This window comes from Orycteropus afer, unplaced genomic scaffold (genome assembly GCF_000298275.1).
Source record: "Orycteropus afer afer isolate SDZICR_OR568_19922 unplaced genomic scaffold, OryAfe1.0 scaffold00127, whole genome shotgun sequence".
Taxonomy (NCBI): domain Eukaryota; kingdom Metazoa; phylum Chordata; class Mammalia; order Tubulidentata; family Orycteropodidae; genus Orycteropus; species Orycteropus afer.
In genome coordinates this window covers 5,825,329-5,849,043 of record NW_006921714.1, presented here as the reverse complement: position 1 = coordinate 5,849,043, position 23,715 = coordinate 5,825,329, and the positions used below count along the sequence as shown (strand labels likewise).

At 40.2% G+C, this 23,715-nt stretch overlaps 1 protein-coding gene across 1 annotated transcript in view; it reads right to left on the bottom strand.

The window, feature by feature from the left end:
• The window catches only part of UNC79 (unc-79 homolog, NALCN channel complex subunit), a 284,033-nt gene that overhangs the window by 181,028 nt on the left and 79,290 nt on the right, over window positions 1-23,715 (bottom strand). The window contains exons 7-11 of the mRNA XM_042781482.1: window positions 22,293-22,357; window positions 16,772-16,860; window positions 15,775-15,815; window positions 13,324-13,352; window positions 1,357-1,586 (exon numbers count right to left, since the gene is read on the bottom strand). Coding sequence (XP_042637416.1) covers window positions 1,357-1,586; window positions 13,324-13,352; window positions 15,775-15,815; window positions 16,772-16,860; window positions 22,293-22,357 — 454 coding nt within the window. The remainder of the gene's footprint in view (window positions 1-1,356; window positions 1,587-13,323; window positions 13,353-15,774; window positions 15,816-16,771; window positions 16,861-22,292; window positions 22,358-23,715) is intronic.

The following is a 23,715-nucleotide window of genomic DNA, read 5'->3' as shown; positions in this document are numbered from 1 at the left end:
TCACTTCTATATTGACCAATATGCATAATGCAAGGAAAGCTTGGGAGATCGGTACCAAATAGAAAAATATTCACTATCTAGTGTTTAAAGACCTGAAAGTCAAGCAACAAAGATTTGTTTTTCAATTAGCTAAACAAGTAACATTTTTTAAAAATAATAATACTAAATGTTGGCCAGAGTTACTTATTGTAATGATTTGAAAGAGTGGGGAGAAAAGGACAATACAAACTTCTAAGGATGGAGGGAAACAAGTAGCGTCTAGGGGCCTCTTCTGTACGCGCTGCATCTGTTCACATCTGGCGCTCCCACGCAGAGCACACAGGACACTAATGCTCAAGGAGGTTGTGCGGTTTGCAAAAGAACGTTTACCACGTGCATTATTTGTGTAAAAACATGGTACCGGAAAACGATAAAAATGGAAACTGCACAGCAAGCTGGAAAAGAGCTAATGGCATAATATCATATAAAAAATAAACTGTGGATACAATGTCTACAGTTACATAGATAAAAACATGCGTTTGAAGAAATCAAGAACAAGTGCAACATTGATGATGAGTGCAATACCACTCTGGCTGATCTGGGGGTTGGGGCTTTTTGTTTTATCTTTTTTAATTTGACAAACGTTTATTGCATTTCTACTCTGTGTATACCATGAGATAAAAGAAACATAAAAGGGGTAATCCCTGTCCTTAAAAACTTACTTATACTTTTTTTCAAATCTTGCCTCAATATTATACAACAACACAACCGCAGAGGTTATCATTTCTCAAGCTCCTTTTTCTGTCACGTGATAGAAGGAGAAAACCCCGGCCATCTGCAGGATCCCAGTCTTAACTCCAGAGCCTCACTCCACACACAGCCTCCTGGGTAGGCCAGCCCCAACAGACTCGAGTTCTCTCAGCTGAGCTGCCTGCGTCCAGGTTGGTTAGTTCCGGCTCTCTCCCCTCTCCTCACTGGCTAACCCAGCTGTCACTCAGGGCCAGCCCCGCCCCCCGTCACCCCTCACTGATGGCCTCTCATCTCACTTCCTGCGCATCCTCAGCGATTTCCGTGCACTCACTGGACTAGAGTGGAGAGAGGCCTGTCCTTTTGCTTTTCTAGTCACTTCTAGACCGTGAGTGGCTTGAGGGCAGAGAGTACACTTTATTCTGTTTCCCAAGTGCCTGGCACATAACTGGCATTCAATAAAAAAACAAATTGTTGAATGAAATAAAAGGCCATCCTTGCAAGGTTGTGGGAAACTGAGCGCTAGGCTGGGGGCACCGGAAGTTGATCAAGGAGCGCATCTCAGAGTGCGAAGGGAGCTCAAAGCCAAGGTGATGTTTCCAGCTTAAACTTCCATGGAGCTGCGGTTACCTAATCACTGCCTCCACCGTGCAGACGAGCTCCTCCGCGCCACACTCTCGGGTGTTGATGGGTGGGGGGGAGGTCTGATAGAGGTGCGTCTCCGCTGCGGCCCCCACTTCGTTACTATGATGGTTCGAGTGGCATCTCTTGCAGTACCGAACAGGCCTGTTTCCGTGGCGACCACAGCACCCTGCTGAAAAGCAGGTGACAACTGCTCTTCTAACATGGGAGCTGCAGTTCTAGAAGCAGAAAGTAAAGTCTATTGAACTAAATGCTGAGGTCAGTTGGGTTACTAATGGGAACAAATGGAAGCGTCAAGGGCCACAGGAACTGACAGCCCATTTCTCAAATGCTACTGGTTTCCAAAAATGCCGGATATCCCTGCCCGGTTAGATTTCAGCCATAGTTATAAACAGTGGTGAGACGTGTTTTGTATTAGCCTGAGTGGTAGGAATGGTCTAGTATCAGCAGAGCTGTGTTAGGAAGCCCTCTGTAAATTTACCTCTTAAAGGGGGTGGGGGTGTTTCTGAGTTATTTTGAGGTAGTATTTGAAGAGCTTTTAGCAGAAATCTGAAGGAAAAAAATTAAAACAGTTACCCAGAGAGAGCACATCAGAGCAGGAAAGGAATCATTTTGACCCCAGAACAAACCTTTCAAAGTTACTCTATCCACCATTAACCGAGCAGATTTTCATTACAAGCTAACCTTCCTTTGCTCCCTGCCGGACAAGTAGGTGATTGCACTGCGCTGAGCTGATCAGCAACAAGCCTGCTCATCTCACCAGAATGCTGTCTGTGTGAAGACCTTCAAATGCCACTGGACACCAGAGGGCACACCAAACCCAGCAAGTACCATTCAAAGAGTCAGCCACTGACACCTACTATGGAAGAGCCATCACAGATGAACTGACAGGAACAGGAAAAGTGAGGTCGCATGAGAGATTCCAGGGCTGTTGTCAGTGTTGATCTGACGAGCAAACAGAGCAGTGAACAGCATTTGTGGGAAGCAATTTGAGAGGCAGACAGGAAACATCCCTGACCACCTCAAAAGATGTGTCCTCAAGGCTGTTAGAGCCTGACCAGATATTCAATGTCCACATCCAGAAAGATTTTTGGTCTTTTAGTAGCACTTATAAAGATGGTGTGTCCCAGAGGGTATAATTTCTAAGCCACTATGAACTCAAGAGTTTGGGGGGGATTTGAGAACCCTCCATGACCTACAGCTGGAAGAGGAGACATAAAGGGAAGAAGGCAAGCCCAAAACCTACATCAAAATGTCGCCAGTTACAACTTGGCTTGGGGACCAGGCAGCAGGTGGAATCTAGAAACGCAGTGAAGACTGATGCTGACAACCAGAAGAATGGCAAACAAACCGTTAGTGGATGCGGAAAAAGGCAGCGAGGAAACTGTCATTGGAGGCTATTTTGAAGTAGTGGAACTGTGGCAAAACTGTTAGTTGCAATAACTGGAAGACAGAAAACACACTTAATAAACTTGAAAATAACACTTGAAGAATGTAATCAATGTCACTGCATAGTACATGTAGAAATTGTTATATTTGTGTTTTGCTGTGTATATTTTCAACAACAATAATTACTTTTTAAAAAATGTTGCCAATGTATTGAATTGCCCATTTTAACATAAAGCTTGTGTTCCACTTTTATTTTAGCACAAGGTTGCTGGCTCTGGATAATCTCATTTTCTGAACAGGACTCAGGCCAACAAATCATAAAAGCAAGATGGAAATACTTAGACCATGGTATTGTTCAAAATCTCCATCTCTCTATTTGTTCACTGTCTTAAGTATCTTCAATTTTTATAAACTGTTTTGTGGTAATATGTTTTGTTAAATTATTTGTTAAAAATACAGTGTGTCTCTTCTGCATCAGAAACCCTTGTCTTCTTCACTATCTAAGCTATTCGGTCCTGGCTTCTCCAAGTGGATTTTGTTTCCTGCTTTGTGGTCTTCTTTATCTTTTTGCTCTCTCGATTTCATTCTGTAAGCATGCAAATCCTTATTGGTTTGGAATTGCTCCTGATCACTCACCAAACCAATACCACTCGACCACTACTGGGATATGTCTCAGGGCATATTCGTGTTTATTTCTTCTTTTTGATTACAATTGGTCCTTGTTCCTTTGGGATTCCTGATGTCATATAAAAAACAGTGTGTGGACATGAGTTTAGTGGGAAGTTATTAGTTACAATAAAGGCTAGAAGTTTAAAGGTCTACTATTTCCTGCCCTACTTTCTACTGCCCAAACAAGACCCAAATCCTAGCAATGTTTTCAGCTTTTCTAACCCTTCTTCTATAGACTTTTTGGCCCATTATGGAAAAGAAAGGGAACTTCTATTATCATAATTATCTATGGATAACCAGTGTGATATATTTTTTCCTTTAGTTTACATTTTAGAATGTAACAAGTAAGTTTAGATGCATACAGAAAGGATAAAATGTCTATAATCTTTCCAAAAGAATCGGTTATATAAATGACACCAATTATATCAGAAAGACATCTGATAGCTATCTTGTGAAAGCAACAAGGATTTATTAAATATCTACTATACATCTGTAATACTAACTGTCAAACATGTGCCCAATGGTATGGAGCCACTGCTGTTTACTCAGTGCCTATCTGCTTTTACTTTTTGTTCTCATGTATATACTAATATGATCAAACTTAGGCAAATAGTGACACATGGTCAAGTCCCTGTTCGACAGAGGCTCTTTGGAACCTGCCACATAGTGACAGATCAAGTCTGTTCTACAAAGACTCTTTCATCTTTTTCTATCAACATGTCTATTTCCCCTTCTCCAGAATATGGACTGGCCTTAGGACTTCCTTTTGGCCAATTAAATGCTGCAGAAATGATTAGGTGGCTTCCAAACATGACTCTCAAGAGGTCTTCCAACTTCCATTCTCGCTCTCTTGAAACACTGCTGCCTTCCCAACAAACCCAAGCTAGCCTCCTGGAGGATGAGGCACTGAGTGAAAATGGGGCTTAGATACCCCAGCCATCCCAGCTGAGGCCCAAGACGTGAGAAAGGCCATCTGGGCCCAGCCAAACTTCAATTGGCATACCAACTAACTACAAACACATGAGTGAGCCCAGGCACGCTCAGAAGAATTGCCTAGTTAATCCCAAACTACCAACTCACAGGTGCATGAGCTAATAAGTGGCTATTGTAACAAGCTACTAGTTTTGGGGTGGTTTGCTATACCATAACTGAGACGATGTTGTCTTCAGAAGTTGGGTGCTCCCAAAACAAAACCCTAAAACGTGGCATTGGTTTGGGGACCAGGTAGCAAGTGGAATCTAGAAACGCAGTGAAGACTGATGCTGACAACCAGAAGAATGGCAAACAAACTGTTAGTGGATGCTGAAAAAGGCAGCGAGGAAAATGTCATTGGAGGCTATTTTGAAGTAGTGGAACAGTGGCAAAACTGTTAGTTGCAATAACTGGAAGACAGAAAACACTTAATAAACTTGAAAATATGACGAAGGGGTTTTCCAGGCAGAATGTTGAAAGGCCCAATTAGATTCTTTTAACTGCATTTGATAACGTGTGGGAGGAGAGAGATGAGCTAAAGACAGAACAATTCAATTGGCTAGCAGAAGTTAGAGGAAATATAGAAGAACCAAGAAGTGGTGCATCAAAGACAAGGTGGAGGGAGCATTCCAACCCAGGTGAAGGCAATAGAGAGGTGCATTTGGATACAGGAAATTTAAAAACAATAATAACACTTTACCAATTACTATTGCTGTGTAACAAACCACTCCAAAACTTAGTGATGTAAAACAAGAGCTGTTTTATTATGCTCATGGTTTCCATGGGTCAGAAAATTAGATAGGGCATAATCAGGATGGCTTTTGTCTTTTCCGTGATAGCTGGATCTCAGTTGGGGTGGCTTGAATGGTACCTGGAAGAGCTGGCACTGGAAACCCACTTCTGCAGGTTGAAGGATGGGCTCAGTTGGGACCCCTCAGTTGGGACACATAGCTTGGGCTGTTCAGTCTAGTGTCTGGGTCCTGAAAGGGAATATCCTGAAAACAAATGTTTCAAGAGAACCAGAAGGAAGCTGCATGGCCTTTTGTGATCCAGCCTTGGAAATCACAGTGTCACATCTGCCATACTCTACTGGTCAAAGGAAGTCACAAGCTCTCCTAGATTCAAAGACAGGTGACATAGACCCACCTTTCACTGGCAAGAGAATCAAAGAATTTGATGGTCAGCCCTCTGGGCACAAGTTATTTATGTTCTGCCCAACTCACTCCCAAGAACCCCCAAACTTTCACTGTGATGATCACCTCAGACATCATAGAACAAAGATGAGCCATCTTTGCTGTCTTTGCTGTGGCCTCTCCAAATTCCTGACCCACAGAATCCATAATCATGGTAAAATGGTCTTCACTGTGATGAAGTTTGGACTGGACTGTTATGGAAAATATGGAACAGAATCTGCTATCTGCAGGTGAGATGCTTCCTTGACAAAAACCTAAAACATGAGGCAGTGGTTTTGTGACCAGGCAGCAAGCAGGAAAGACTTGAAGAGATGGTTAGTGGAAGCTCCCAGGACTTAAAGGAAAGTAAGGAATATAGTACTGGAAGCTTGAGGTAAAAAGACACTTGTTATGCAGGGGTGGAAAGTTTGGCTACAATGCTGGCCAAGGGCTGGGAACTAGGTAATGGATCTAATGAACTCAAGATCTAGCTGAGGAAATTTTCATGCAGTATTTTGAAGATACCACCTGGATTCTTCTAGCTGCCTATATGGTAAACTGTGAGAAGATAGAGATGAACAAAAAAATGATTGACTCCATTTTCAAGTAGAAATACTGAGCTCAGGATAGTCTTTCCAGCCAGCATAGGGTTCAAGGCAAGAAAAAGTTTCAGGTCAAAAATTAAATCTAGGGTATGATCAGGAATATATGAACTGACTAGAAGGAAAGGCGAAGTCATGAATGTAAAATTCTCTGTTAAGAACTCAGAATTTAAGATGGTGCATCATAGACTCTGCCTATAACTGTTAATGAGTGAACAATACACCATTCTGCCTGGTGATCTTGGATTCATCATCTGCCAAAGTCAACAGCCAGTATATTGCCTGGCAACCTTAAGCTCATCAGCCCCTGCAGCTGCGTGAGTCAAGAAAAGGCTCCAATTTGATGTTTGATCCAGGAACTTTGGACTTAACAGCTTCTATAACTGAGCGAGGGAGCAGCAGCAGGGATCCAGGTAAGGCTGGGGACCCAGGCCATGGCCCTCCCAAGTGGTGGGAAAGCAGAGAAAAAGCCAGGGAGCGGGGGACCAGGACAGAGTGAGGAAGCAGTGGTAGGGATCCAAGTAAGGCCAGGAACACAGGCTATGCCCCCAACTGGCAGGAAAGAGGCAAGGATCCATGTAAGGGGAGAGTGAGGAGGGTGGAGAGATTTTGAACAGCTAAGGGAGACAAATTTGTCAGTTTGTCCTACTGTGGTGGTATGTTGCTGTGAGGCTTGAGGCTGTGCCAACAGTGTCTCAAATCCGGTGGGGCTGCACATGGTGCCCAGGTTTCAACAGCTTACAGACTAAAACAGACTAGGAAGAAGGAGGCCATCCACTTCTCAAAGAATTGGCCAGGGAAAACCTTATGAATAGCAGAGAAACATTGTCTGATACATAACTGTGCAACTTTATGAATAGCCCGGAAACATTGTCTGATACAGTGCAGGAGGATAAGCTACTTAGTTTGGAAGGCTCTCAAAATAGGACTGGGAAAGAGCTGCATCATCAGAGTAGAACCAGCCTTACTGATACGAATAAGGTAAAGCTTTCGAGACCTCCATTTGCTGACATGGCATGATTCAAATTGAGTAGAAACAGCTGCAAACATCCATTAATAATAAGAACATGGAATGTACGAAGTATGAATCTAGGGAAATTGGAAGTTGTCAAAATGAAATGGAATGCATAAAGATTGATATCCTAGGTGTTAGTGAGCTGAAAATGACTGGTTTTGGCCATTCTGAATCAGACAACCATATAATCTACTATGCTGGGAATGACAATTTGAAAAGGAATGGCATGGCATTCATCATCACAAAGGATGTTTCAAGATCTGTCCTGAAGTACAATGCTGTCAGTGATAGGATAATATCCATACACCTACAAGGAAGACCGGGAACTCTGGTAGCATAGTGCCTAAGGCACTTGATTGCTAACCAGAAGGCTGGTGGTTCAAACCCACCAGCCACTCCTTGGAAGGAAGACTGGACAATCTACTTCCATAGTGATACTGCCTCAGAAACCCAATGAGGGGTTGCTATGAGTCGGGTCTGACAACGGCACATAACAACAACAACAACATGAACCCATGACTATGTATCTCCCATTCTTTCCCTCTTAAAACTAGGGGAGGGAATAATTTCAGGCTAATTGGGGACCACATGCTGAAGTTGGTAAGAGGGGGGGATGGTATGGAAAGAGTCTGTGACCAGCATGATGACACTGGGGAAAGGGAGAACACCGAATTGTGCACATAAGATAAAGATGACAGAGGCTAATACCATTATATCCACAATACTGCATTACCATTAACACCAAACACCAGGCTACAGATAAACACATAAACATCTGAGAAGATCAGATGGGGGTCAGTGAATAGGATTATACTCTAGACCAATGGCAGATTCAGCTGAGGCTAATCTTGCACAGATACCAGTGACACAGAATACCCACAATCCTTACAGAAACAACAAAAGACAGACATAGAGCAATCCCTCACGGACAGCCAGACACTGTGGGAGAGAGAGCCAATGGATCTACTGACTCAGGACCATATATTGGGGGACACCAGACTCAACTGGCACAACAAAATACACAAAAATCTCATTCCACAACCTACATTGGTGAGTAGCGACTGGGGACTTAAAAGCTTTCGAGCAGCCATCTAAGATGCAGCTAATGGTCTCCTATCATCAGAAGCAGAGAAGAGTGCAAAAAACCAAGGGCATTTGGAAGCAATCAGCCCTAGGACATGATGGACCTCGAGACCATAAGAATTAGATGGTACCCAACTACCAATGCCAGCCACTCAGGAAAGGATCAAAACTGGAGATCCTGGATAGAATGGGAGGAAAAACATGGAACAAAATCCAAAAATACAATAATAACCAGAATTATCAGTTGGATGGAGTCTGGTGGGCCCCCAATACCCCTGGGATACACTTCGAGCCTGGGCTGGAACTCACTCCCAGGGGCTGGCCCTCAGCCCAACAGTAAATAATATGTGCATGCAGACCACTCAACCCAGGGTGACATACCCACATACTCTGTGGAGATGCATTCCTTGGAACAATCAACCACAGGGCACCAGAGGGGCAACATTCACACAGAAGAAATGCAGGACACACAGGAGTGGATAACTATGATGGGCACAGGGTGGTGGGGGTTACTGGGAGGGGAGGGGGAGCGAGTAGGTTAGGGTTGGGGATGGTAGTTGGGGAGTGAAACCAAATGTACATGAATTGTTGAATGTAAAACAAACTCTGCTCTGTAAATTTACACCTAAAGCACAATAAAAAATAAAAAAAAAAAAAAGACAAAGCTAGAGTGTCCAAACTTAGCAATCTTTTCTCTGAATCACCATTGTATATTGGCTGTTTGGAAAGTAGTAACTTATCTCTTTTACTCATAGGTCTTCTCATCAAGAGAAAATGTACCTAGACAACAAATATAAACACTTTCATATATACTATACTGCATTATCAGTAATAAACATTAATCTATGGGTAGATACAGAGGCAGAGAGGCTGAATGATCAGGTATGACTAGGCAAAAGGGAATATACCCATGATCATATGTAAAGGTGGCAGACAATATTTCTACATACATATGTGTATGTGCTATAAGAATGTCTATATAAATAGAACTAATGGGGACAAAGTTATGATAACTTCTTAGCCACAGCCAACCACCCTGAGGGAGTGAGTTGTTGGACCTGTGGGCTTGGGACCAGTGTCACAGAGGACATCAAGCTCAATTGACATAACATACTAAACAAAAACATTGTTCTACAGCCTACTTTGGTGAGCAACAACTGGGGTCTTAAATACTTGCAAGCAGCCATCTAGATGCAATAATTGGTTTCTCCCCCTCCATAGCAAAGAAGAATGAAGAAAACCAAAGATTTGTGGAAACAATCAGTTCAAGAGACTAGTGAACCATGCTAACCTCAGCCTATATGACCATGAGACCAGAAGCACTAGATGGTGCCCAGCTGCCACTGTCAACCACTCAGAAAGTGATCAGTGCAGGAGATCCAGGATAGGGTGGGATAAAAAGTGGAACAAAACTCAAAATCATTAAAAAAAAAAAAGGCTTACTGGTCTAATAGAGACTCTGGGGAAACCCCAAGACTATGGCCATTAGTCACCTTTAAGACCTGGAATTGAATTTGGTGGCTTCCAGCCAAACAACAGACAGGCATATATGGTGAAGATTTACACAAGGTAGGTACACTCATTAGAACAATCAATCATGAGAGGTCAGAAGGGCAGTATTTGCACAGGGAGATAGCTCAGAGGGTGGGAATGCATAGGAAAGAAGGACACAGGGAAAAGGTAACTACAGGGATGTGATGGGAAGAGAGCTGTTACATTTTGGGGATTGTAATCAGTGCATGAAACAAAATTGTATGAAATGCTGTATGGAAAATGAATTCGCTCTATAAACTTTCACTCAAATCACAATTTGAAATAAGAGAGAGAGAGAAACTGTACCTAAGGAACCAAGCCCAAGGGCTTCATCCACACCTGGACCCAATTTTAATGACAAGATCTTGGGCCTCAAGCTAGTTCTTAATGTGAGAAGAAGGTAAATAATTTGTGATGAGAGGAGTGTCCTAAACACTCCGCCCATCAGGAAACAGGATTTAATTCCCATCCTTTGAATCTGGGTAGGCTTGTGGCTGCTTCAACCAATACAATATGGCAGAAGTGTTACTTCTATGACTTCTCAGGTTAGATTATATAAAGGAACATGCAGCTTCCAGCTGGCACTCTTGGAACATTCTTCTTGAGAAGCTCCCTTATTGGGATACTCCTCTCAGATCTCTGCCATGATGCTGTGAGAAAATTAAGCCACATAGACAGGCTATGTTTAAGTCTCTAGTCAACAGTACCAGATTAACCCAGTCTTCAAGTAACCCCATCCCAAAGGTCAAACATACGATTGAAGAAGCCTCCAGATAATTCCAGCCCCCACCTATTCAAGACTTCCCAGACAAGCCCTCAGCTTTTGATGACTTATCAAGCAGAAACAGGCAATCTCCACAGTGTCCAGTCTGAATCCCTAGCCCACAACATCTGTGAGGATAATAAAATGGTTATTGGTCCATGTTGTTAAGTTTTGAGTAATTTCTTACGCAGCAATAATATGTGTAATACCAACTGAAGGTTGATTTGCTTCTTATTGTCTATGTGCCATTAATTAAAAATAATATCAGTAATAAAATACTTTTCTTAAAACAATACTTTTGTTGATCAAAGTGCTAACACTTTCTGTGGTTGCTATTGAGTTTTAATAGTAGATGTGCAACCAACGAATACCGACTCTACCATGGACTAACAAAAGAACAAACAAATCTGTCTTGGAAGAAGTACAGCCAGAATGTTCCTTAGAAGCAAGGAAGGTGAGACTTGTCTTGTATACTTTGGAAATGTGGAAGTCTCTTACACTGCTGGTGGGACTGTGAAATGGTACAACCTGTGGGAAATGGTATGGTTCTTCCTTAAAAAGTTGGAAATAGAAATACCATATGTTCCAGCAATCCTACTACTAAGTATATATCCTAGAGAAATAAGAGTCATGACATGGATACATGCAAACCCATGTTCATCACAGTATTATTCACAACAGCAAAGTGCCCATCACTAGATGAATGGATAAACTATGGCACATACACACTTGGAATACCATGCGACATTAAAGAACAACAAAGAATCCATGAAATATCTCATAACAGGGATGAACCTGGAGGACACTATGCTGAGTAAAATAAGTCAATCACAAAAAGGCAAACATTGTATGAGACCTCTTTAACAAAAAGTCAAGAAAAAGTTTACACTCAGAAAGAACCATTCTTTGATGGAGCCAGAGATGGGAGAGGAAGAGAAGGTAAATCACTAACTAGAGAGAAGACATGTATTAACTTGGATGAAGGGGAGGGCAGTACAACATGACCAGTAGCAAAGGAAGTCACTGGACAGTACACAAGAGTAAAAAAAATACAGGTGAACACTATTGTACACATAATCCTTCAATAACAGTAATAACAAACAACATCTACAGTACATCCATAAGTAGACGTGCACGTTGAACAGATGTGAGAAGGCAAATGGGACACCACAGGGATATACAGGTTTGGCAGAGGGTATCTCTACACATGGGTTTGTGTGTGCAGTAAATATATCCAAGATATTGTGGAGCATACTGGAGGCAAAGTTCTGAAAACTTCTTGGCTATAATCAAACATTTTGAGAAAATGATTCACTGGGCTTGGAGACTTAGGACCACAGGGGACTACTAGGTCAATATGCCTAACAGTCCACAAAGACAATGTTCTACATCATACTTAGGTAAGTAGCAACTAGGGTCTAAAAAACTTGCAAGCAGCCATCTAAGATGTAACCATTGGTCTCTCAGCTGGTACAAAGACAAGTGAAGAAAACCAAAAACTCAAGGAAACAATTAGTTCAAAGGACTAATGGACCACGTGAACTGTAACCTCCATTACACAGAGATGAGAAGAACTAGATAGTGCCCAGCTATGACTACCAACTGCTCTGATCAGGATCATAATTGAAAGTCCAGACAGAGAGGGAGAAAGAAAAAAGTAGAAAAAAAAAAATCAAAAGCATAAAACAAAACAAAAAACAGAATTACTGGTCTGATGGAGACAAGTGCAACTCCTGAAACTGTGGCCCTTGGGTACCATTCAAGTCCGGACCTGAACCCCTTCCCAGGGATTAACTCTGAGTCAGACAATAGACAGGCCTATAAAGTAAAAACAGCACCAGGGAGGGATGCACTCCTCAATACAATCAACCACAGGAGACTAACAGGGCAGCATTTGCCCAGAACGAAGCTCAGAAGGCAGGAAGGAGCAGAAAAGAACAAATGGGAGCAGGGGACCCAGGCAGGAAGGAGGAAGAGTGCTGTTACACTGAAGGGGTTGCTACCGATGTTGTGACACCAAGTGTGTAAACTGTTGAATGGAAGACTAACATGCTCTGTAAACTTTCACCCAAACTACAGTTTTTTAAAAAAAAATTATAAAGTGTGAGTTGAATCCATGGACATCTTGATTTAAACAACGAATGAATGTTTTTCGATTGTATGAGTTACTTTTTCAAACAAGAAAACAAGCAATATTCTAAACATACAATTTGGTCTACATAAGATGGGTTTAGCTAACAGATAAAAATAAATATTTGTTTTGCAATTAAAAAAAGACTCCTTGGCTAAAGAAAGCATTCAGCTTTACATATAAAGGAACATTTTCTACCTATAGTCAGACTGGGTATCTTTTTTAAGACACATATATTGGACTATTTGCACTCCACTTCGAGAAAGTAAAGATTTTCTCTTTTTTTAGTACAGATACATCCTTTACTAAAGTTAAGTTCCATGTTATTCAATGCTTTACTCAAAGCTTTTTGTAATCAGACTTGTATCTCAGAGTTACAGCGATGCTCTTATTTCAGATTACGCATCAAAAACATTGTGCATAAAATGGGTGAGCAAAAGCAGAAATGGAATACAGAGCGTTTGGCATAGCAACCTTGCATGCTAACTTATTTCTTTTCTCTTTCACAAATACAGGGACATGTACACATTGGGAAACCATGGTCAGAAATGAGGCAGATGTCAAGGAATGAAGTTACGTACAAACACAGCAGTTCATGCCCCACCACACAGATGGTTTGCTCTTACCTTCTTCTGACATATAGCAGATATTTCAGCTGTAAGGGGAAGGTATAAAAAATATCAACAAAGAAAGAGAGCCCATTTTAAACAAGGGCAGCCATGAGAGGGAAATAAAAAACAATTCAGTAAGACAGTATCTGGACATGGCCAAAAAACTTGCGACTTGTCTCATAAATTGACCTCTGCTTATATTGACCTTTATTTTCCTCAAAAAGCACAAAAGTATATAAATATCTCTCTTTCTCTTCTGGTAGTGACTTTAGGATTTATGAGTAATGGGGTTAAAAATACCTATGCACTGCAAATACTTTACCTATTTTTACAAGTAATTCAACTTTCTCAGACTTGACTTAGAAATTAGATCATGTTAAAGCCCAACAACTTTAATCTCATCTCCTCATTTTACAGAAACAAAGCTGAGGGCCATTACGGTTGGATGACTTCCTCATATTGTACTAAGTTATATTAAGTGTCTGAATTCCGCGTTTGCTGCTTTTTCCTTTATCCTATAACACTGATTTGATGTGATATATTCAGTGCTTAACCAAGGGGAAGAAAACGGGAGGTCTGGTAGCGTAGTGCCTAAGGCATGTGACTGCTAACCAGAAGGCTGGCAGTTCAAACCCACCAGCCACTTCCCGGAAGGAAGGTTGGGCAATCTACCTCCATAGAGATATTGCCTTGGAAACGCAAGGAGGGATTGCTATGAGTCGGATCTGAGTCCACGGCAGTGCGTTTAGTTGACAGAACTGCAAAACAAAAGAACTTACTAACTTGGATTACTTAGACTTGAACTATCAATTCACCTCAGTCTTAAATAGTGTAAAACCAGCTGTTGGGTAATTTAAGAGAAGGCAATTTGAAAACCCATGGGTAGATCAGTTAGAACAAAGATGTCAAACTATTGCCTACTTAAGGAATTGACTTTAATAAATGCGTAAGAATTAATTTTCATGATCATACCAATTATTTCCATGAAAATTGATGCCTAAGAATGTTTGAAAATACTTTTTCCATGATTCCGTTAACATTTTGCCTGAAATGGTGTTTAAAAAATGAACTAAAACCTTATCTACAGTATAGTCTATGTTACAAGTTATTAAAAATATCAAAGATAAAATGTCTCCCACTTCCTGTCTGGAAATAAAGGATAAGCAGATCCCAATCAAGGATATTTGCACCTCAGTTTTAAAAGTAATTTTGTGTAATTAATGGTTCACAGTAGGATTATAGTTTATCTTAAATAACCTGAGGTAAGGGTCACATCTCTAGATAAATAAAAAAAGTTATGATCATTTTTCTTCCAAAGATTAGTATCATCTGCAAATGATAACCAGGATTCAGCAACACAGCTGATACTAAAAATGTAGCTTAGAACCTAACTGTGCGCTTTCCCTCAGTGCATTGGAAGTTCACTAACAAGAAGGTCTAATTTAAAGGGAAGAAAAATTACCTTTGCTTCTATAAGCCCAAATATTTCACAGACACTCATACAAATTTTCAACTGTCCCTTTGAAGGATGAATAGGCTGCCCTGTTGCTCCATTTTACAGATGGAGGACACTAACTAAATCGATTTTTCTCTTCAGGTTGGATGACCTCAATATAGAAAGTCAGACTACAAAAAAATAGTCTAATTATTGTTCATCAGAGATCTTAAGTTAAAAAAAAATTCACAGAATTTAGCTAGCATAAATGGGACTTTTTATATGAATTCTTTTCTTATCTACACATATCGAGTTTCTTTTTTGTGCCTGAACTATACTCAGGATGTCCTCAGCCTTTCCTCTGCTTTCCTGGGGCCTCTTCTTTGTCATTTCAGCTCCAGGTAGGGGTTGAAGCACCTGCCTTCCCTGTATGCAGAGGAATGGTCTGTCTGGGACTCACCCACAGCTAGGTCACAGCTTTCAGAACTGGAACAAACTTTAGGACACACTGCAATCTAGTCTTTCCACTGAGATGGTGAGATACAGTTCATTATCATTTTTCTATTGGGATAATTGAGGCTCAGAGCAATTAAGTGATCCCCCCCCCCCAAAAAAAAAAAAAGAAAGAAAAAGAAAAGAAACAGAGCTAGTAACCACGGTGGGAGAAAGGCCCATTCTTCAATTCTCTTCCTGGTGGTACCCTTTCCTCTCTTTCTCACCTGCACATCAACACCTGTTATCTGTACAGAAAGTCCTTTAAGACATATGTCTTAGCAGGACTTTAGTCATATGGGATTCTAAATCCAGCATTTATCTCTTATTCCAGTAGAGATGATACCTCTTTCCTCATGATTAAATGTGTGGGTATAGTAACAGCAAGACATGGCTAAAATGCCTTATGTCATGAATATTTGTAGACTACAATACATTGGATACTGTCTTCATAGAGTAAAACAGTACAAAAAAAGATAAATCAGCCTTGTCATTAGTCATGATTACACATTATTCATCCTTCCTGAAGTAAACCATACCTTGTGGCAGCAGAACATCAATCAACCATTCACTGTGGTCTCTATAAAGAAAAGCAAAATGCACTTTTGAGCTTCATTGAGATGTTGTTAGCCATGAATGTTTATAAGCTGCATGCTATTTCTGAAAGACTTTAATAGAAAGTCAGTGTAATTAAGAGTGCTATCATAACAAGCTTTTTAAAGAGCTAATGCATTCCTGCTAAACTATAAATTATAGACATTTCATCATATTCAGTTATCTTTAAATGATGCTTTCCAGATGTTAATTAAGCGAACCAAAATACTGCATGATCTGTACAAAGCTGAGTGCCAGTCTATGAAACCAATGAGCAAAGAGAGCCCACGTGAATTGTATGCCATGTTTGGAAACCACAGTTTTCTTTTAAATATATTTTTCTCTGTGGCTTTTGAACAGGGCTACGTTGAAATTGGAATTGTTCTACTAAATGTAATTGCTTTCTCTTATCACATGTAGAGAAATATTGTAACTTTTCAAAGCCAAAATCTTCCCAATACAAGTTTTCTGATACATTAACTATCAGACAAACTAATCTTTATAAAAACACAGACCAGTGGGAAACTAGAGCAATGGAACTGATTTAAGTCCAAATGATTGTCTTTATCTTCTCATCCTTGCCCTATTTCCTTTTCTTCAATGACTCTTTTTTTTTTTTTTTTTAGGATTTGGGTGAAGATTTACAGAGTAAATTCACTTTTCATACAGCAGTTCACATATACTTTGTCTCATGTCATTGACCAAAATTTACAATGCAGCAGCTCCCCTCCCACTTCCTCCCCATAGTTACCTCCTCCCAGTGTCCATCCCTTCATACTCTTTGAGAGGCCCATTGTCTGCCAACCCTGTATATGATCTTGGATACACTCTCCATTTAGACATACATAATTGTTTAGCTTGTTCACCCATCTATCCGTCCCTATACCCATGTTTGCTTTCATTGACAACTCAGTCCTTTTCTTCAATGACTCTTATACCTACCCTGCGATCCTCTGACTGCATTCTTCACAGAGGTATAATGGAGGTGGCTTATCACCCAAAGCGACTGACAGGGAAGGGTCTATGCACATCTGAAACACATTGGAAGGACAGCATGAGTGCTCCCGCTCCAATTCCCCACATTCCCTGTATCGTGAGCACAACATTTTAGCAATGACAGATTTTCAAAAGATTTTCAGTGGAATCCATTCAACCTATAATAGTCTTTCCTGTATTGGATCATGAGTCCACACTGGGGGATTTAAATGTGGCCACTGTGGCTCTCCATTTCTCTTGCTATTTGCAAAATTCAAGTAACAAATAGTGTCAAGAAATCTATTCTCATTCCACAAAAACAAAAAATAATCCTGTTCCATAGCTGCTCACACTGGCTGTATATTGCTCATAAGGCAATTCCGTCCCTAAAACAGGAAACAGCGTCATCTCTTTAGGAAAAAAACAAAAACCCAAACTCTCTGCCATCGAGTCGATTCTGACTCATAGCGACCCCCTTTGGGTTTCCAAGGTGGTAAATCTTTACAGAAGTAGATTGCCTAGTCCTTCCGCAGAGTGGCTGGTAGGTTTGGACCACCATAACAGTCAAATGCCTTTAATAAGATGAAAAAATCATAATGCCAAAACACAGATACCAAAATGCTGGCGCAATAGAGAGTTTTGCTTTTTAAGACAGAACTCATTTAGAAAGTTTAGCATTAAATCTAACTTAAGCGGCACACTTTTCCGACTCTGGAGTCTAAATTCTATATCGATCATTCAACGTATCATTTTCATATGGTTGTGTTTTGTTTCTTCCATATAAGATCTGTAATTTGTTTAACTCTACTGTCCCTTGTTCAGTTCTTTATTTTCTATGGCTGGCTTTTCACCAGCCTAAGCACAGAGATGAGCAGTGGTAATTTCACAGTTAATCATAAGATATTTCATATATCTGCATGTTTGGAACCACAGGAAACAAACATGCAATGACTGGGTGACTGTTGTACTCTGCACCCATTTAAATTTCTGATTGACCAAAGTTGTTTTGGATTCTGCTCCCGCCCTTCAAGAAACAATCAGCGCATCGTAGCTGCAACCCTATATTCAGTTAATATGTCTAGTACACAAGTTCTCTGGGAGCTCTGGTGGCACAAGTTCTTCAAGAATGGCACTCTGTCTTTGGTTGTTTTCACAGATTTGAAAGGGAAAACTACCAGACTGGATAACCCAACCAGCCTGCCATTTAAAGTTAAAACCCCAAGGGGTTGCAGTGATTGAGAAAACAAGCTGGAGTTGCTAAATTTAAATAATGATACTACAAACATGTTGTAAACTATGTATTTCCTGATATTAAAGGCCCAGGGTAAAAATTTTCCTTGGATAAATTTCATGTTCCCTTAAATGCAATGAATAAATACTTTTTGGTCTGTTAAATCAGGATCAGCAAACATTTTCTGAAAATGGCCACAGAATAAATATGTTCAGCTTTTAATAAAAAAATAAACAGGTCATCAGTCTCTGTTGCAACTACCCAACTCTGCGATTGTAGCATGAAAGTAGCTATAGACAATATGTAAACCAAGGAGCATGGCTGTGTGCCAATCAAACTTTATTTATAAAATTGGCAGTGGGACAGATTTGGCCCAGTGTGCCATAATTTGCCAATCCCTATGTTAGACAAACATCTGGGCTCCAAAATATTTATAAAGTAGCCTTCAAATAGGACCAACTAAACCAAAAGCAGAGCATAATATAATGAACTACAAATTTTGATATTATTTCATTTTTAGTCCTATCATAACTAAATAAGTCTCTGACCTAAAAATATTTTTTGATGCCTATTATAACAAAAATAAGGAGCTCCAGTAGTATAGTGGTTAAGGCATTTGGCTGCTAATCAAAAGGCGGTGGTTTGAAGTCACCAGCAACTCTGTGGAAAAAAGATGAGGCAGTCTGCTTCTATAAAGATGTACAACCTTGGAAACCCAACGGAGGTTGCTATGAGTCAGAACTGATTCAACGGCAGTGAGTTTGGTTTGGTGTGGTAACAAAAACAGATCATGCTTTCTTGTTTGGCAAATCAGTAGTACCCGAGTGGTACAGCTCACTAACATGGAGGTATTAGTCTTCTTACGGGGATTAATCCATTCCCCCCAAGGCTTTCCCATGTACCCCATCTAGACCTCCTTGTCACTGTTGTTATTTTATCCCTTTACCCTTTCTAATGAGTCAATGATACCTCTACCAGGTAGAGTCTCTTCATTCCACTGAAGAGGAAAAACTCCTAGAATGTTAAAACTATAAAAACTAAACCAAACTCACTGCCGTCAAGTTGGATCTGACTCATAATGTCCCCTGCTTGGGTTTCCAAGGCAGTATCACTACGAAAGTAGATTGCCTAACCTTCCTTCTGAGGAGTGGCTGGTGGGTTTGAACTGCCAGACTTCTGGTTAGCAGTTAAATGCCTTAGGCACTACACCTGAGTCATAAATTAGCTAGTTGGCCTCTGACCCGTTAAGTGACTTAATTAACATGACCAATCAAATTTGTGGCTAAAAATGTCAATTCTGTTCTACTCAGGACAGGTCAGTTCACACTCATATTAATGTGTCCATATCTGGTTATCACATTTTAAAAATAGGTATTTTACTGTTTATAAATATAATCTTTGCCCAAGGTATAACCCAAAACCAAACTGACTGCCACTGAGTCAATTCTGACTCATAATGACCCCCACTGGGTTTCAAAGGCTGTAAATTTTTATGGAAGCAGACTGCCTCAGCTTTTTTTTTTTGTGGAGTGGCTGGTGAGTTCAAACCACTGACCTTTTGGTTAGCAGCCAAATGCCTTAACCACTATACCACCAAAGCTCCTTTGCCCAAAGTATAGGCTTAGGAAAATGAAAAAAGAAAAGTTAAATAATTCATAAACCTTCCATCTAAATGCAATTACTGTTAACATTCTGATACGTATTGTCAGTTTTTTCTACTACAAAAATGAATATATATCTATATCATTTTTAAAAAAATTGATATACTGTACAATTTCATAATTTTCTTTTCACTTAACATTACGTTGTAAGCAGCTGGATGTCAGGTACCCTTGATTTTCCTGTCATATGGTGGTATCAGTACAGACTTGGGGAATGTTCATACAGGCACACCTCAGAAATACTGTGGGTCAGTGCCAAACCACAGCAATAAAGCGAATAACACAATAAAGTGAGTAACACAAATATATTTGCTTCCCAGTGCATATAAAAGTTATGTTTACACACTACTGTGGTCTATTAAGTGTGAAGTAGCATCATGAAAAAATTTGAAATATTGTGAAAATTACCAAGATGTGACACAAAGACATGAGGTGAGCACATGCAGTTGGAAAAGTGACACCAGATGATTTGCTCAACACAGCATTGCCACAAACCTTCAGTTTGTTTAAACACACACACACGTACACTGTCTGCAAAATGCAGTAAGACAAGGTATGCCTGCACTGTAAAGAAAAAATGATACTGGTTCAGACTTACTGTAGTAAAAAGATGGCCCCAACACAGGACTTTTCTGAAAGGTAACGCAGTTACCTTTTCTGAAAGTATAGAGTAAAAATAGAAAAGGAAGCTTTTTAGGAAAACTGGAGCTTAGTAAGAAGGATGCTTTGGCCTATCCTGGAAGGCTGACTATGGAGGACAGCCTGTAAGCAGTGAGGCTAGCCCAGGGGAGGAACAAGTCTTTTCTAGAAGACGCAAAAAACTTACAATTTCTGTGAGTGGGAGATCGGAAAGCATTCCTAATCAGGGTATCAGAGGGCTCCTGGGAATGCAGTGTGACATAAAAACAAGGAAAAACAACTAAAGAAACCGCCAGAAAGGACCTTCTTTCTTTTAATGTCTGAGTGAACCCAAGAGGAGGCTGTAACTCAGGCAAAAAGAACAAAGGAAGGAAATCGAAATTGAAGAGAAAAGCACAGAAGTCTTAGCACTGGGTAGAATTGTGAACCTCATCATGAACTGGCATGTGCTTAGGTTGAAGGTCCTCACTCTGTACAAAGTACCTTTGGATCCCAAAAGTCTACTGAAGCTCAGAAGAAGATGTGCCTCATAGAAAAGGAGAAGCCCACCCTTCCACTGGTGGGTTACCCTCACTGGTTCTTTCTCAACATAAAGTCATTCAATTTGTCTTCATTAGAAGCAGAGTTTATAATAATTCAAGGGTATCCTTTGTTAGTAACATAGCTGGACAATGTTATTATCAGTACTCCTTGGCTATTTTTGGTATGTGGAACATGTTCTTTGTTCCTTTTATATTTCTTATATCTCATTTTACCTTTTCTACAAAATGACAGTATTGTTTTTCTGTTCCTTAGTAATCTGTACAGCATACTTATCTATAGAATAAAGGAGAGAAAAATCCCATGACACCGGGTTCCAAAGAGTACTTGTGAACACTAATAATTTGACCCAACTCCCCTTCTTCAGAAGGGAGCTTTGGTGGCATAGTGCCTAAGGCACTTGACTGCTAACCAGAGGTTGGTGGTTCAAACCTACCAGCCACTCCTCAGAGGAAGGTGGGGCAATCTACTTCTGTAAGGATACTGCCTTGGAAACCCAAGGAAGGGTCACTGTGAGTCAGGTCCGACTCGATGGCACATAACAACAACAACCCTTCTTCAGAATATAAAATTTACCCCTTGAAAATCCAAATAGGAGTCTATCCACACAAAGACACCATGAGTAATTTTGTGGAGGGGTGGGGTGGGGACAGTGATTATTTTTCTTAACTTTCAATACAAAGAGTTAGGGTTATAACAGGACAGAATAAATTTGATTTAGTAGAAAAAGAATGTTCCACAGGAGAAAGATGTGGCAGTTTGATCCCATAAAGACTGCAGCCTTGAAAATCCTATGGGATAGTTTTACTTATAGGATGTCGTGTTTGGTAAAGTAGATGGTCAGTGAAAAAGAGAAAGGCCCTCAGTGAGATGGACTGACACAGGGACTGCAATCAAGGGCGCAAGCCCAGCAATGATTGTGAGGACAGCACAGGACTACCCAGTGCTTCGTCCTGTTATACACGGGGTCACAAGGAGTTGGAAATGACAAAATGGCACCTAATAACAACATAGGGTCACTGCGAGTCAAAATCAACTTGATGTCAATGAGTTTTTGCATTATATAGCATACACATGAAAACAGGAGGAAAGTACGTTTTCCTGAATTTATTAGCCTGTTAAGGACTGTACATGTATTTCCTCAGGCTCATTCTGATAATTAGTTCATTGCTACACATAACTTGGCTGTAACTCATAGCCAAAAATCTTCAGACACCACTTTTCATTGCTCTGTCCTGAACCAATCTGCCAAGCTATAGTCACACTGAACATGGGGGTGTTTCAGATTACTACAGTGACTAAGCCTCATCTTTACAGAGAAGAAGCAATAAAATCTACTCTGTTTCATGCAGCAATTTGCTCCTGACAATCTCACCACTGACAGTACAACATGGCATCAGGTCTAATGAAACCGTACCTTCACAGCTGGTTTGTTAATTGCGTTGTGGCATTCAATGTGCTGGCAGTGGATGGGATTCCAAGCTGCAAAGCAAAGCAGAGCTAATGAATACTTCTCATTAAAATTATTCATGTCCTACTAAAAACACAGAAGATAATTTACTAGTTTTTTCCTAAAGAGAACTTTTATCAGAAGTCGTTTTGGCATATTAATTTTTTTAATCTATATATAATTTAACAATTGGGCAAAGATCTCATACCGTCTATTTCTCATAAAGAGAGACAACGTAATATAAGGTCTTTACACAGGACACATTACGATGACACAGCATTAATATGTTCTCAAAGGTTTTCACATCTCTGGTTTCATTTGATCCTCTCAACAACTCTGATGGGTAGGTACAGCTGATTATTAACCTCATTTCACAGAAGAATACCTTGAAGTTAATTAAGAAAGTTAATTTCTTGCTGTGGTCGGAGAGTTACTAAAAGCAGGCTAGGGGACTAGAATCTATAGTTCTTCATTCTCAAGACCCTGTTCTTTTCGCAATATTGTACTATGCTGTGGAGTCTAGATTTTGGCACCAGGAAGAATTTCGAAGTGATAATAACTGAAAAAGACATAAGGCATTCCCCACCATTCCATTTCCCATGCCACCCTTTCAAATATGGAGACTGGAAAGATGAGTTGCTTGCCCAAATGAAATGCTTCTCTCTCACGCATGGCACATACACTAAACTTCTGCTAGTTTGGTATACACCTTAACTCAGAGAATATGCTCTCTTATACACAGAGAATAAGAACCAAATGACCTGGGATCAATGAAATTAACACCAGTAATCATCATCCAGATAATTATGTAGCCCAAAACTAAATGCCAACAATATTCTGTCATAAAACAGTATTAAAAAAAAAATCACTGCCGTTGAGTCAATTCGACTCATAGCGACCCCTCTTTGGGTTTCCAAGGTTGTATCTCTACAGAAGTAGTTTGCCCAATCTTCCTTCCAAGGAGTGGCTGGTGGGGTTGAACCACCAGCCTTCTGGTTAGCAGTCAAATGCCTTAGACACTACACCACCAGAGCTCCTAAACAGTGTAATAGATAGGCTTATACGTTCAAAGTAGGACAGTTTTGTAAATTGGCATATTCTAATCTTATAGAATAATTTTACATGACTATGATTTGGCTAATGTGCAAGAGTTTACAGATGAAAGGATATTCTTAGTCAAATATCCAATTTTAATGAAAAATTCTTTATTATGAATGATCCAGATCTAATTTATACCACAAAGATTTTATGTAATTTACTACAAGTGCCCAATTTTGAATCTTTACTATTGTTAAACAAGGTATAATACCCCATGTGTCTGATTTGAGATTCAGGAAAATACAGTGAACAGAATCACGAATCCTCAAAAATATACAAGATTACGTATTTT